General features: G+C 41.3%; 1 protein-coding gene across 11 annotated transcripts in view; it reads right to left on the bottom strand.

Annotated features, from left to right (window-relative positions):
• Positions 1 to 15615, bottom strand: part of SYNE1 (spectrin repeat containing nuclear envelope protein 1) — a 477690-nt gene that overhangs the window by 159408 nt on the left and 302667 nt on the right. For all 11 annotated transcript variants that reach the window (XM_049653080.1, XM_049653082.1, XM_049653085.1 and 8 more), the window contains 6 exons: positions 12045 to 12230; positions 11740 to 11862; positions 11279 to 11461; positions 10048 to 10191; positions 4180 to 4374; positions 2917 to 3057 (listed from right to left, as the gene is read on the bottom strand). In XM_049653080.1, the coding sequence (XP_049509037.1) occupies positions 2917 to 3057; positions 4180 to 4374; positions 10048 to 10191; positions 11279 to 11461; positions 11740 to 11862; positions 12045 to 12230 (972 nt within the window). The remainder of the gene's footprint in view (positions 1 to 2916; positions 3058 to 4179; positions 4375 to 10047; positions 10192 to 11278; positions 11462 to 11739; positions 11863 to 12044; positions 12231 to 15615) is intronic.

The raw sequence follows: 15615 nt of genomic DNA on the forward strand, positions 1-15615 counted from the left end.
AAGAGTATTTTCATGCTTCACATCACATTTACTTTTTAAAAGTTTGTGAATTAAGTAGCACTGCTCGCCGTTACAAATGAGGCCGCTAAAGGACGTTGCAGGTACAGTCAGCTAACAGGCAGAAGAGACGGGACTCATGCTGAGCTTCCAACCTGGAGCCTGGCGCTCTACCAGGTACAAACCTTGGCTTCTGTCAACTCTGCCAAGGAGCTCGCCTCTTGCTTTGCTTCTAATAGCATCAAGAAGCCTGCAGCAAATCCTGGGGTTGCCTGGTTATTTCCACTCTCCAGTAAGCTACACTGTTACCACATTGAGCTAATAGCTACTGTCAGAGAGACAGAACCCACTGACTGCGGAGGGGTGGGGGGGTGGACGGGGTTGGGGGGAATCACTCCGTTATATAATGGAGATCTACTTACAGAAGCAGCCAGCACAAAACCTTCCTTTAACAGCTGCAATTTTATACGGCAGTTATATTTGGCTGCCCCCTAAAACAGCTGCACACATTCTATACAGTATGTTGAGTCTGAAAAGTGCAATTTATGAGGAATCTAAACGTCCTCCTCAACTACAAGAGAAAATTTTGCAAACCCAGCACATCCCCGGCCAGGTTGCAGTGCTTGTTCATTTTCCTCTGACTTATATTATTGTACAAGAATAGCACGTGGCCTTAATGAAGGGGTTGATCTGCTTGAACACCAAGCATAGCACATTTGCTTTTTAAGGGCCTCCTCTGAGTAAGGGCATTTTTTTGGCTAATCTTCAGTATCACGTATAAGTACGTTCACAATGTGATTTAATTGATGCTTTCCCTTGATGGCGGAGGGGTGTCAAAATCTATTTAAAACAAAGAAAGATCTCACTCATAATTTTAGGATTTGACTGAGTTTGACAGCTGAAGTAACCATAATATGAAAACATTTGTGTATTTTATCATTCACGAGGCATTTTTATACGTACATTGAGAGACACTTTACAAGAAGTATCATGGAGGCTTACAATCTTAGACCAGGGATATTCTCCCCACAGTGTTAATCTTAAGGCCTTCAGTTTATTGTTCCATTTGAAAAATTTAAGAACATTAAGTTTATCATATAGGATAGTTTTTTCCTATACAATAGCTGACTATAGCCAAGTTTCTCTGATTCTAATAACATCTGTGACCACAGGGAAGAACACAACATCAAAGAATGAGTAATACATATTTTAAACTCAGAATCTGAAGAAAAGTTTCCCCCAGGGTACGCTGAACTTCTCTTTTTTTTTGTTTTGTTTTGTTTTGTTTTTAGTCTCTTCTCATCACTTTTGTTATTAGTCATCCCACATCCACCTTTCTAAATTATGAGGTCCTTGATGGCAGGGGCCACTGTTGTCTTCTCCTTTATTACCTGTCTGGAACCCAGAAAACATTTCATGCCAGGCACGTACTCAAAATGTGTCTGATGAATGAATAAATTCATAACTTCTTAGAACTACGTACAGTTTTGCCAAGAGAATTGTTTTACCTAAAACATTCATCAATTTTATACTCCTATTTTAGGGGAAGGAGGTTTTTTGTGTTTTTTTTTTTAATCACAGAAATACTATTTTGAATGCTCTGTTTTAAAATAAAAATAATTGTAACTGATTTGTAATATAGCTTATAGAACATTTGTTCTGTTTAACGCTTCTTCCTTAATAACAAATTTCCACTTCTTTGAACACTTACATAATTTCACAGTAATATCATCAAACTTTTTTTTTTAACGTTTATTTATTTTTGGGACAGAGAGAGACAAAGCATGAACAGGGGAGGGGCAGAGAGAGAGGGAGACACAGAATCGGAAGCAGGCTCCAGACTCTGAGCCATCAGCCCAGAGCCCGACGCGGGGCTTGAACTTACGGACCGCGAGATCGTGACCTGAGCTGAAGTCGGATGCTTAACCGACTGAGCCACCCAGGCGCCCCATAAAGACTATTTTGGCTAGGAGCGCCTGGGTGGCTCAGTTGGTTAAAGGTCAGACTTCGGCTCAGGTCACGATCACACGGCTTGTGGTTCGAGCCCCACATCAAGCTGCTGCTGTCAGCGCAGAGCCTACTTCAGAGCCTCTGTTTCCCCCCCACCGCCCCCACCCCTCCACTGCTTGTGCTCTCTCTCTCTCTTAAAAATAATAAATAAAAATTAAAAAAAAACTAAACTATTTTGGTTAAAGGAAAAAAAAAAGAAACTAGTACTTAACGTGCATTAAAAATCTTTGGCTGTTGTAAACGCATATTTTTTATTTCTACATAATATTTTTGATGAAAACTCTTTAACATATTTAACTTAGCACAATCTGAATCTAACATAATGTATGCTAAAAAGCACCACATAACAAGGTATTATCTCCACTTTATAGGAAACAAAATTTAACGTTATTGAAAAATAGATAAAAAACACAAGTCTACTTAGACATTCCAATATATACACCGGGCCATCCCCCTTAAATTGGTTGACAGTAAATAAAGAAAGAGTAGAAGGTTTTCATCTTCAAAATCTGAGCTTATCAGTGTCAAAACCACGCTCTATGAATGTTACAATACAAAGAGATCATGTTATTTTACAATGGTGACATAAACATTTCTTTCTCTGTTCGGATGCAGTACTCCTATTAGATAGCTGTTAGAACTCCAGCCATAATGCCTTATAACATGGCCTTCTCCAGCTATAATTTCTGTGACCTAATTTTTGCTCATGTCACTGCTGGAAGCCCAGAAGAGGAACCGGTAGGCTGAGCCCGTAGTGGTTATCACATGACAATCACAGTTTGTGCAATTTCACACCTAATGGTGTGTCCCTCAAAGTCTAAGATTCATACCCACAATCTATTAAGAACAGGGAATGGAGTCCTGCATCCATCCAGAAATCCTAGCTAGAGGAATGCTAAATCGTGGTACCTGGTTAACAGAAGCATCTGTATTAGCCACAGGTGAAGGGGAGCGACAGGCAGGTGGAGAGGAAATTTCACTGTTGGTTCCCTCCTCCCCAGACTCCTCTGTGACAGGTGACAGCAAAGTGTGACAGCGACCCGCAGTCATCTATCACATAAAACATAGCCCAAAGGACACGAACAGAACATCAGTTAGCTATGGTAACAAAAGACCTAGTCAGGCACAGGTCAAAACAAAGGTAAGGATATAACAAGAGTTAGAAATACTGAGACCCAAATCTACATACGAATTCTGCGTTAGTACTTAAAAGTTTTGTCTTCAAGTTAATAAGACTTTAGGGACCATTTGTAAAACAAACAGGGAAAGAGGGTGCCTATCACATTAAAGACTTTTGTTGTTGATTCAGTGTTTTCCTTTCTTTGATGTTTGTGTCTTTATAAATAAGTAGTAGAATCGTGGATCATACAAGGGAGAGAAGGGTCTACTCAAAATAAAACTTGAGTCTTTTGTGGACATCTCGGATTCCAAATGTCCTAGGGACATAACTGTACCCAAAGTAATAGTTTGCCAAAAGAGTCCAGGTACATACACTATCTGAGGCATAGCACATATGTGTGGAAAATATGCAGCACTGGAAAACACTGTCATTCCCAAAACAACTAATGCATTTTTAGATACAAAGTGATAAGGAAATAATGTTGCAGAACAGCAATTAATGGAACCTATTTATTTTAATCCAAAGCTACACTTTGGATTTTCTATTTTCTTATTTTTCTAATAACAGCTTTTCTTCTATATTTTATTAAACATTTGTATAACAGAATACACAAACATATCTAGCTGGCCAGTGTTTTAGCTTGGAAAACATACACAAAAAAATTTGTGTGGCATGATTCTCCTATCTCCCAGAAATCTACAAAACTGTGCAAAGGAATTTTTTTTTTTTTTGAAGCTCAGAGCCTTTCAGTGTGATTGCTGAATTATAAACAAATGCAGGGCCAACCTTACGCATATTAAATAATTCAGCCGCCTCAAGCCAACAGCTTCATTTTAACTGTCACTGTTTAGGGTATAGGCATCAAAAACTGGCCTTGGCCCAAATGTAGTCAGAGAGTTGAGACTGTTCCTCAGGTCTGATCTGCAAGACCCAGCACCGATCCCTAAGTTAAGCCACGGAGAGGGAACCTAGAACCGCTAGCCAGGGGGGGGCAGTCAGAAGGGAGCGCAGCGCGCCGGCTCCCACCAAACCCGGCCTTGACCCTTACTTACCATGACCACAGAGGGGTGGGCCGAGGTCGCGGGGAGGAGCTCCCGGTCCAGGTCCTCCGTCCCCTCCGCCAGCCCCTCCACCTCCGTCACCGTCAGCAGCATGGTGGCATGCTTGGCTTTCATCGTCAGCATCTTGCACTTGGAGTTCAAAGAGGCGATCTGCTCCTGGTAGCCCTTGATTTTCTGAGCCAGCTCCTGGGGAAACATTTCCCCCCCCCCCCCCCCCAGCCACTGTGTGTCAGAGCAGCATCAAAAGGAAACAGAACTAGTGGCGTTCATCTTCCTCCAGCGCTGGCCAATGAAATCACAGAGCTGCGGCAGCCGGCGGCAGGGCCGCGGGGGAGAGGCAGGATGTGGACGTGCGAGCGCAGGGGGCTGCCGGCAGCGCACCCGCAGCCCGACCGACCGCGGCGCGGCGGGGCCGGAAGAGCGGCTGCGCGCGGGCCGGGAAGGAGTGCCCGGCGTCCCGGCTCCTAAGCCCGGGAGAGGCTCCGGGTGCAAGCCGGAACTTATGTAACCTGAAGAACTGGCAACTTTCTTTAAAATGCCTAAACAATCTGAAACTGCCAGATGGTTCATGCCACGGAAATTAGGTCATGTGATGACTAAAACTACAAAAAATGCAATGCTCAGCTCTGACCATACTGTGTATCAGAGCAGTCATCTGTTACAGACGGTGTCACAAAAGTAAACTGCATGTCAATTCCCGTGGCCCATGGAGTCTTTTTTTGTACAGCAGCTAATTAGCGCACAGGGGACCCTAATTATTTATGCAGATTATTCCCCAAATATAGTTTTGTACATTCATCACATTTTTCTCCTCGCGCCTTGCGTGTTTCTAATGTTTCAAATTAGAGCTTTGAACTTGAAGCTCAGTTCAAATTTAAGTTCATTTGCGGTTGAAAAAATTGTAAAAACTGTTTAATTTTAAAAATTAAAAATCGTCTTAAAGATCTAAAATACTAAATAAAAAATAATAATCTAAAAAGGTGGCTCTAAAATGTTAAGTTTATACTTTCTTATTTAAAAGATGCATATGTGTTCATCAAAAATAAAGATGTATATTCCAAAACCTTAATCCTAAAGTACCAAACCATTCCATTTTTTCTGTTCCTTTTATTTGGCTCCTTTGCCTGAAAAGCTGTCATTGAGTGTTTGTACATAACGTATTTTGCAACAAAAAACATTAAATGTCAATTTCTTTGAAACAAGAGTGTGTATATACCTATATACATACATGCACATATACATACTATGCATGTATATGTAAGTATACAAATAGTATCATCTTAAACACATTGACATTCAAACTAGAGCTTTGAACTTGGAAGTTCAGAAACAAAATGACAACAGGGGCACCTGGGTGGCTCAGTTGGTTAAGGGTCCAACTCTTGGTCTTGGCTCTGGTCATGATCTCATGGTGGGGGGATTGAGCCCTGTGTAGGACTCCACACTGTGCAGACACACATATATATCATTTTGTTACTGTCATTTTGTTTCTCCCGTCCCAGCCAAAACTGACTAAGTGGAAGGGAAAATGATCCAGCAGAACTCAGCCAGCAGCCCGTCTTCTTGACTTCTACTACAGCACAAGAGGATTTAAAGGAAGGACTTATTTATTTATTTTTTAAGTTTATTTAGAGAGAGAGGGAGGAGGGGAAAAGAGAGAGGGAGAGAGAGAATCCCAAGCAGCCTCCATGCTTTCAGCTCAGAGCCCTACATGGGGCTCGATCCCCATGAACCATGAGATCTTGACCTGAGCCAAAATCAAGACTCGGACCCTTAACCAACTGAGCCACCCAGATGCCCTTAAAGTAAGAATTTAGAAAGTAGAAATGATCACTTTTTACCTTTTAGAGTTGCAGGTACTTAATTAAACCTAAGAGGGCTTTTTTTAAAATAGTGATTAAAAAAAAAAAAAAATTAAAAAAAAAAAAAAAAATGGGGCGCCTGGGTGGCGCAGTCGGTTAAGCGTCCGACTTCAGCCAGGTCACGATCTCGCGGTCCGTGAGTTCGAGCCCCGCGTCAGGCTCTGGGCTGACGGCTCGGAGCCTGGAGCCTGTTTCTGATTCTGTGTCTCCCTCTCTCTCTGCCCCTCCCCCGTTCATGCTCTGTCTCTCTCTGTCCCAAAAATAAATAAAAAACGTTGAAAAAAAAAAAAATTTAAAATAGTGATTAAACAGCTATTTGCTACATCTGGCCTAGTGCCTAATTTGTGGTTACTCTATTATAATTAGTTAACACGCACATATAGAAGGCATCTACCAGCTTAATGGACTCCTGAACTCTATGTTTTCATAGGAAAAATCACTAAACCTTCTTATAATGGCTTGCCCCACTGGGGTAGATTTGAAGAATCTTTGCAAAGTAGAGTCAGTTTCAGTCCTTCACCTTTTCTGCCTACATGGAAGGTCATGGTCCCCTACTGCTGTACCCTGCAAAGGCGTGCCCATGCTGGCAGCAAACATCCATCTCCTAAACTGCAGTTGTAACTTTCTTGTGTATAAAACTTAATTGGGTTGTTTGTTAACAATCCAATTCTGGTCTTCACTTCAAAAGATTTTGATTAGGCGGCATTCTGTAGTCATCTCATATGACCCCCTTGGAGAAATAGCTCTTTAGACTTTCTTCTGTAATAATAAAACCTGTCTAAATGGTAATAGCTAGCGGGTGGTTAAAGCTACTAAATTAAAATGGAGCCCTAATGGGTTCGTGTGTTCACTGTTCTCAGGAGGCATATGTATTTTTAACTTTTGCTGGATATTTCTGAAAACGATTACCAAGGATGAACATAAATAGAGGATTCCCATCAGGTAAAGTGGCTGTTCTGAGGAAAGCTGCCTTCCGTGACCAGTCTCCCGCCCTCAGGAGAAGGCCTTGTATATAAGATAAAAAAAAAAAAAAAAAAAAAAAAAAAAAAGAGGCCTGAGTATTCTCTCCTATGATTTAAAAGTGGCAGGATAAATTTCTCAAATCAAATGCAGCATTTAAAAAATTACAGAAAAAGGGTGTCTGGGTGGCTCAGTTGGTTAAGCATCCAACTTAGGGCAGGTCACGATCTCACAGCTCATGAGTTCAAGCCCCGCGGTGGGCTCTGTGCTGACACCTCAGAGCCTGGAGCCTGCTTCCGGTTCTGTGTCTCCCTCTCTCTCTACTCCCCCCCCAGCTCATGCATTCTCCCTCTGTCTCTCTCTCTCTCTCAAAAATAAATAAACATTAAAAAAATTTTAATGTGAATTCTTTAGAAGTGAATATATTATCAAGTAATTTTATGAATTACAGCTAGTCTTCTAGATACTAGATTCACCTCAAAATTGAAATTCCATTAAAAGGAGATTGAAAAAAAAGGAAAAAGCTGGGGCGCCTGGGCAGTTCAGTCAGTTAAGCATCTGACTTCGGCTCATGTCACGATCTCTCAGTCTGTGAGTTCGAGCCCCACGTTGGGCTCTGTGCTGACAGCTCAGAGCCTGGAGCCTGCTTTGGATTCTGTGTCTTCCTCTCTCTCTCTCTGCCCCTCCCTGCTTGTGCTCTGTCTCTCTTACTCTCAAAAATAAATAAAACATAAAAAAAAAAAAGAAAATACAGGAAAAAGCAGGCTTCCAAATTTTTACATTATCATAAATCAGGCTTTCTCCACTCAGCACTTTCCTTCCTGTGTTTGTTTTATACATACAATGAGACTCTCACATGACTATGCCATTATTATGATAATGTATTCTAAGTCACATGACAAAACTTGCAAATGTCTACACTCATGTTTAGAACTGGAAAGAGAAAATGTGACAAAATTAACAGATCACTGAACAGGAGCCTGGAGGATGGTCTTCAGCTGAATGTACTGAGAGCCAAATATGTGACCTTGGACAAGTCATGTATCTTCCTGGACCATTATTCTTCTCTTGTGTGCAATAACATAGTCCAAATAGTTTCTGCTGCACTGGAAAAACTATGGAATTTGGAGGCACAGATTTGGGAGCCTCAGAAGTCACTTAAAAACATCAGTTTTGGGGCGCCTGGGTGGCTCAGTCAGTTAAGCGTCTGACTTCCACTCAGGTCATGATCTCGCAGCCTGTGAGTTCGAGCCCCGCATCGGGCTCTGTGCTGACAGCTCACAGACTGGAGCCTGCTTCGGATTCTGTGTCTCCCTGTCTCTCTGCCCCTCTCCCCACTCTCACTCTGTCTCTCTCTCTCTCAAAAATAAATAAACATTAAAATTTTTTTTTTAATAAAACAGTTTCTGTTTTCTTATCAGTAAAATGGAGATGATTAAAAAAAATCCTTACCTCACAGAGTTGTTATAAAAGATAATGTAACAACTTTGTAAATTGTTTTTAAAAAAGCCCTCCCCCAAAAAACACTATAGTAATGATAATAATGTTCTTTCAGATAAGATTGTAAAAATATATACTTTCTGTACTATGATAGAAAAGCTGTTACAAAAAAATTCTGGATCGTATAAAATGAGATTAAAAATAGTATCAAAATTAATTTATAATATATACTCTAATGTATGAATTATATAAACAGTGGTCTCAAATATTTGGGTAACATATTTTCATGTAACCAATGGCATAAGAAATCAATAGTTAACGTAGATGTTATCTATAGTGTAGAAGTAAATGTAGGTGTGATATTTATTTACATTATTTTGTAAATCACATATAAGTGTAAGTTACTGATGCACTTGACATGTCAAAAAATTAAAGAACTGCATTTGGAGACTGGGATATTTTATTCTTCAAAGGCAACAATTGAATCTTCTGAGAAACTCACTATGATACTTAGTTTGGAAAAAATAGTTTGTTGCTCTTATGACAACAAAGTTAAAATAGAGCCGATAAAGAATAAACTAAATATCTACCCTTGGCACAGAGAAATTAAGATACTCTCATCCTGTTGCTTACCCCAATTCATGATGCTATGAGCCAGTCCCCAAGGGAAAGAGGAAATAACTCATATAGGAATTGACAGGTCAGAGAAGGACATTCACTGCTAAGAATCAATGGGCCCAAACAGTCAAGGTCTCTGATCTCTGAGACCAAGTCTGTACAAGGGGTGTCCAAGTCCTCAGGCCATAATGAAGTCATGAATACAAGAAAGAAGGCTTTTTTGAAAATGGGGAAGATGCTAACAGACACAATCCGGGAATCAGCAAAAAAAAAAAAAAAAAAAAAAAAAAAAAAAAAGGACTACACTCTGTCTGATTTTGGTGGTAGGAACTGAAATAACCTATATTTGAAAGTGCAAATGATTTCGATTTTTTTTAATGTTTTTATTTATTTTTGAGACAGAGACAGAGCATGAACGGTGGAGGGGCAGAGAGAGAGGGAGACACAGAATCGGAAGCAGGCTCCAGGCTCTGAGCCATCAGCCCAGAGCCCGACGCGGGGCTCGAACTCACGGACTGCGAGATCATGACCTGAGCCGAAGTCAGTCGCCCAACTGACTGAGCCACCCAGGCGCCCCGCAAATGATTTCGATTTTAATATGAAATACCTCTTCTGTTTAAAGAGGGTGATCAAAGCAGCAAAGTCTTAGGAACTACTGTTTCTAACAGGTTTTATAAGACAGAGTGGACTGTGTTTGGTGTATTAACTGTGAGAATTTTGGGTGCAGGAGACGGTGGATCCCAGGTGAGATATGTCATCAGTAACACGTAAAGAATTTTGGCATCGAGGGGAAGACTCATGCTCCTGGGTCTTGGAAACGATCCACAAAAACAGCCCTCAAGATGCAAAGACCGTCAAAGGGGCTACCTGAGAACGAAGCACACTGTGTGCGGGCCAGGGAAAACTTTTCTCTCTGATTCACTAGAAACCAATCACATTTTCTCACCAAGCCAGTGTCTTGCCTGCCTTCCTGTCTCACCTCATGCCGAGAAATCTGGGCTTGCAGCTCCTGGATGTTGCTGGTGGCCGCGGGTGTGTCCTCAATCTCTCTGTGAGCTCCTTCTATAAGCTCCTGGAGGTGCTGCATTTCTTGCTCATATTGTTCATACTGTACCACGGCCTCCTTTGAAAGAAAAAAAGACGCACGGTTATCTTTCTATATCAATCACTGTGGGCCATTCTGTACTGCTGTCTATGGCGTTAGGTGGTATTTACCTGGGCATCTAGGGAATAAAGAAAGGATGGGTCAAGTCCCTGGATGATGAGAGTCCTCAACTTTATGCAGATCTTTCAAAGCCTTGTCTCTAAAATAGTTCGCCAGGATTATGGATGGACTCAAAGCAGCTAAGTGGCTAGATCCTCTCTCTTTTCCCTATTCAAATTATGCTGAAAATGGCAATGTCATAGTCAGAACAACGTCAGGGTGGGAAGCGGTATGAAAAACGTGATTACTTCATTTTTCCACCTAAGAAATACTAAATCTATATGTGAGGCACTTGACTAAATGCTGGGGTGGGAGATTAAAAAATGAAGGAAGCATGACTTCCAGCCTCAGGAATTTACTATGTAACAAATTACAAGGTAATCCAAGGTACAAGAATAGTTGACCAAGTAAACCCTTAGCTATTTAATGAGAACCTACGTAGGCAACTTTTGGATAAGGCAGGTGAAATATTAGTTGAAAGGGCATAGGAGGTGGGTAGCATCATTCCTTCCTCGTAAATGACTCTTCTCTTATTGGCTGAAGAGGCTGAGAGTTACACGGGGGTTTGCTTTTCAGGCAAGAAAATGCCTTTACTGCATCAATAAGCTGAAATATGAAAAAAAAAAATCTGCAATCTATACTAGCAGTAAAGGCTTTTTACAAGGTATTAGAGGATTCTCCGATGAATAATAAGAGATAAAAATATATAACTGAATATAAAATTAACTTGTATAAGTCATTCTTTACTAAAATATACTGCTACAAGATAGCTGTCACCAAAGGATGTTTTTTATAGAGCTTTCCCCGGGCTCTTGCGGGTGATCCAAATGACAGCATTTCATCTCCTTATTTTATATAACCACAACAATCTGTCAAATTTAACACTCTGGGTGTGTTTTGATGGCTGAGCTCACACAACGCTAAGAAAAGCAGCCCATGACTCATTCGCTGTGGCTCTGTGGGCGCGGGGACTGCGAGGGACGCTGGCGGGCACAGCCCCACGTGCCTGCATGATGTTGCACTGCTGGATAGCCGTGTGCTGCAATCGGCTGGCCTCTGCCTGCAGGTGCAAGGCACAATGGCAGAGCGGCAGGCTGGCGACCACATCGTCGGGGATCCGGAGGGCACTCTGGCAGATCTGCACGGCGTGGACCTTTGGCTTGAGTGACTCCATCTCAGATAGCAGATGCTGAAAGTACGGGTTCACATTTTATATGGCGCAAAAAATTTAAAATGTTTCTATCTGAATAGCTTCTTTCATAAGCAAGAGACATTTACTAAATTATAGCTCTGGCATACATTATAATAAACATTTTCCAAGGAGATTTTCTTTAAGTAACGTGTAGAGTCCTGAGACTATAGCTGAGTTTAGAAGTCATTTTTCCCTCACTATCTTCTTTTTAAAGATAGATAGATAGATAGATAGATAGATTCCCCAATCACTTCCTCTGGATTATTCTTGCTTACCTGTCGATGCGAAAGTTGTTCCTTGAGACTAAGACGTCCGACTTCTGGGGAAGTCAGGGTTGTCTGGGCTTGCTCCAAAGCAACTTGTAAGTTTTTTAGCTCAATTTCAAATTTTTTCATATCCTACAGAGTAAAAGCAATATGAATGTCAATATAGAAGCACTGTTAGTTCAAAGTCATGGGAGAAGAATAACCTCACAGTCAAGAAGGCATATCAGAGGCGAGTACTACATCTCCACTATGGACCCACCATTTTTTTAAATGATAGACTTTCTAATTTAAGCTATTGTTATTATTAGTTTTACCTTGGCAGCATCTTGGAGATTCTGCAAACGAATTCTGATCGTCTGTCGTAGCTCCTCAGACTGCCGTCCCAGGTCTGCCACTTGCTGAGACATTTTTTCTGTGGAGTAGATGCTAGCAAGGCACTGTAATTTCTCAATCATTGCTTCCAGATTGCTGGGGATTTCTTCAGATTCTTCCAGCATGGTCTAGAGGGAATTGCCAATAGTCATGACATTGACAGGGAGGCAGAGGCGTACAGGTAACCAATCTGGTGTGGTGTAAGCCAGGAGACTAGGAGGGAGTGCCAGGTCTCAGTGCCCATGCACACCGTGTGGGTTCCATGTGTCTTCTTGTATCTAACCTTCCCAGCCCTGTGCCTACTCCCCACCTACGCTTCTCCTCATTTCACAGAAAAAGAAATCAAAGTTTAGGAACTGCCAACCATTTACTGAGGCCACATGTTGTTAAGTGTTGGACAGGCCCGTGCTCTGTCAACCACCCCAAGCTGCTCCCTGATGAGGGTCAGGACACGAGTATCTCAGGGATATCTGTGCTCTGACACATTAGGCCTTCTTGTCAGGATGTTGAGCTTACTTTTCCTCCTATTTACTCAAGAGACGCTTTCTAGCTCTCATATTCTATGTCTAAGATCTAAGACACTTATCAATCTAAGAAATGAAAACAGAAGAGCATTACAAACAAACAAACAAAAAAAAACTTTTGAACAGTTCCTTTAAATGAAACAAAGAGGGTAGAAGCTACTTGAGATTAGCAAGAGGAATACAACACAGCCCTGGTCATTCTGGATAGTATCCTCTAGTGGGACTAATAACACACATGGATTGTTAACCACATAATGTGCATTATATGAGCAGAGTGAAAGAGAAGAAAGACTAGAGATGACAGAATATTACTTGCAGGAGGCTTGGGAGGCGGAACAGCATAAGCAAAGGCACAGAGGTGAATGAGCACAAAATGCTCAGTTCCTGGGATGTGTGATGTGTAAAGAAGAGAAATGGAAGCTGGGATATTATCCTTGAACAACAGATCTTTAATTTCAAAATACAGTACAGTTTTTCCCTCACAAGGAAAGGAAATACTGAAAATCTAAAGAAGAAAATCAAATATTCCACAATATGGCAGAGGTGACTTTAAGAGATAACTGCTGTTACATTTGGGTATATATTTGGATAATTGAGATCATAATATACTATAATTTTCCATCTTTCTTTTCCACCTGACACTAGGAACACCTCTATTCTCTCTGTGTACTGCTTCTGGCTAACCTTTGGGAGCTTTACCTAAGGCGGGCACGGGAGAACTCTCAAAAGAGTATCTACAGACTGAGTTCTCTCCTGAGCGTCTGTGGGATGTGTGGTGTCTGTCCTGTGTCCCCAATGCACTCAATCTGCCCAACTGCCCAAGTCAGAACACCTAGGAGCCCTCCTTGGCTGCTCCCTCTCTTCCACCCACATCCACGAGTCTCCTCTCCAGAGTCCATGACTCTAGCTCAGTATCAGCCCCTGATCCTCTCTTCTCTCAACCTCTAAAGAGTCCTTGTCACTCTCTAGCATATCACTGCCACTGCCTTCCATCCTGTCTTACCTTCCTCAGTCTGTTTTCCACAGGCTGCTAACTCATCTTTTTTAAAATACAAGCCGGGATTTGTTGCTTGCCTACGGAATATCTGTCAGAGGCTTCACAGTGACTATAGGGTAAAGCCCAAGTTCTTCACAGGCCTTTCAATACTTTTCTTCTCTCTCTATTCTTCTGTCTCATGCCTCTTTCCAGCTTTCGTCCACACGTCTTCCCCGTACTACGCCCTCCACTGCACGGAACAGAGCACCCCTCACTCTTACTATTGGGATGTCCACATGTATTTTTGTTTAAAATGCATTTCAAGCAAGTAGGCAGCCTGTTAATTACCTTTTCCTAAGAAGGCCTCCTTAAGCTTCCCCTAGACTCTGGGCAGTGTGGACAGAGCACCCCCCTGTGGGCTCCATCAACACCTCGAACCCTCATTTCCTGCACTTATCACACTGTTGGCAATTGTCTAGATCTATCTTTTGTCTCCGTTATCAACTCCCTGGGGGCAAGGACAGGGAATATTCTTTGTTTTCTGAAGGCCTAACGAAATTCCTAGCTTTGGAAAGCATTCTATAAGTATTTGCTGAAACAGTAAGTGAATGCAAGACCTATTTAAAAACAAAAACAAAAACAAAAAACCCCTTAATGGTCATTTTAGAGACTACATTATACTCTATTATATCTAAAAATTCATTCAGAAAAGTGACCTTGACCTTTAGGTTTGCTTTAAAATTCTACTATAGTTATTAATACTGCATATTTTCTACATTTTGGATTATGGAGTAGTAATGTTTTGATGTTCATGATACATTTTGCCAATTGTTTTTCAAAAAGATTTTAACAAGCAGCCATCAGTGTTTGAGAGCTCTCACTTCTTTAAATATGAACTTTACATAATCTTTAAATGGGGTTAACTTGATGGTTAAAGTGTTCTCTCTCTCTTTTCAATTTTCATTTCTAGATTTCTAATGAGGTTGAATATTTTTTCATTGTTTACAACCAATTGCATCTTGAGTCTTGTCAGTTAATATATAAGCATATCCTCAGGCAGAAGACGTGAGTGGTTTACTAAAGATTCCAGAAGAGTATAAAGATTGATGAGAAGAAAGATTATGTACACAGGGAAACTGATTAGCATCTGTTAACACATTCCAAGGAGGAGAAAATAAGGCTTTGATCTAGAACCCTGCATACAGGAATGGAAAAGGGAATAGGAGTATAGATAGGAGTATACTGGGGCCCCTGGGTGGCTCAGTGGGTTAAGCGCCCAACTTCAGCTCAGGTCATGATCTCACAGTTCGTGAGTTCAAGCCTCACATTGGGCAACTTGTTGCCAGCGCACAGTCTGCCTCAGATCCTCTGTTCCCCTCTCTCTCTCTGCTCCTCTCCCGCTTGCTCATGCATGCTCTCTCCACCCCCCCCCCATAAATAATAAACATTAAAAATAAGGAGTATGCATAAATCGGAATAAAAGAGAGAGATCTAAAATACTTGAGGATATCCATGCAACCTAAGTACAAATCATTCTGTATTGTACCATAAACTAACTGGGCTATTAGATGTTTGTATCTAATTCAAGTTTAAGATAATAAAAGGGTGAAATAATTTCCTGGATGATGTGACCAGAAGAAAACTTCAGGAAATGAAGTAACACAGCCACCATGTGATATGGATTCTTTGCTCTTTCCCAGCTGACCCCTACTTCCTGTGGAAAATCAGACAACTGAGACCAGGCAGAATGCTGAGAAGAATGAGGAACCCACGTGGCAGGTTGTGTGCTTGATATTTGCACATATGTTAAACCATTTAATCTTCACGATAATTCTGCAATATAAATATCATTTACATCTCTATCTTACTGATGAGAAGACTGAATTCAGGGAAGCAGAGTAGTTTGCTCCAAATTGCATAGCCCTAAATAGCAGAGCTTGGTTTTCAGATCAGTCTGAGTCTGGAGCCTATAATCTTTCCACACGTCATATCTCTTCATAGGGAAGAATTTCC

Source organism: Panthera uncia (genome assembly GCF_023721935.1).
Source record: "Panthera uncia isolate 11264 chromosome B2 unlocalized genomic scaffold, Puncia_PCG_1.0 HiC_scaffold_24, whole genome shotgun sequence".
NCBI classification, from domain to species: Eukaryota; Metazoa; Chordata; class Mammalia; order Carnivora; family Felidae; genus Panthera; species Panthera uncia.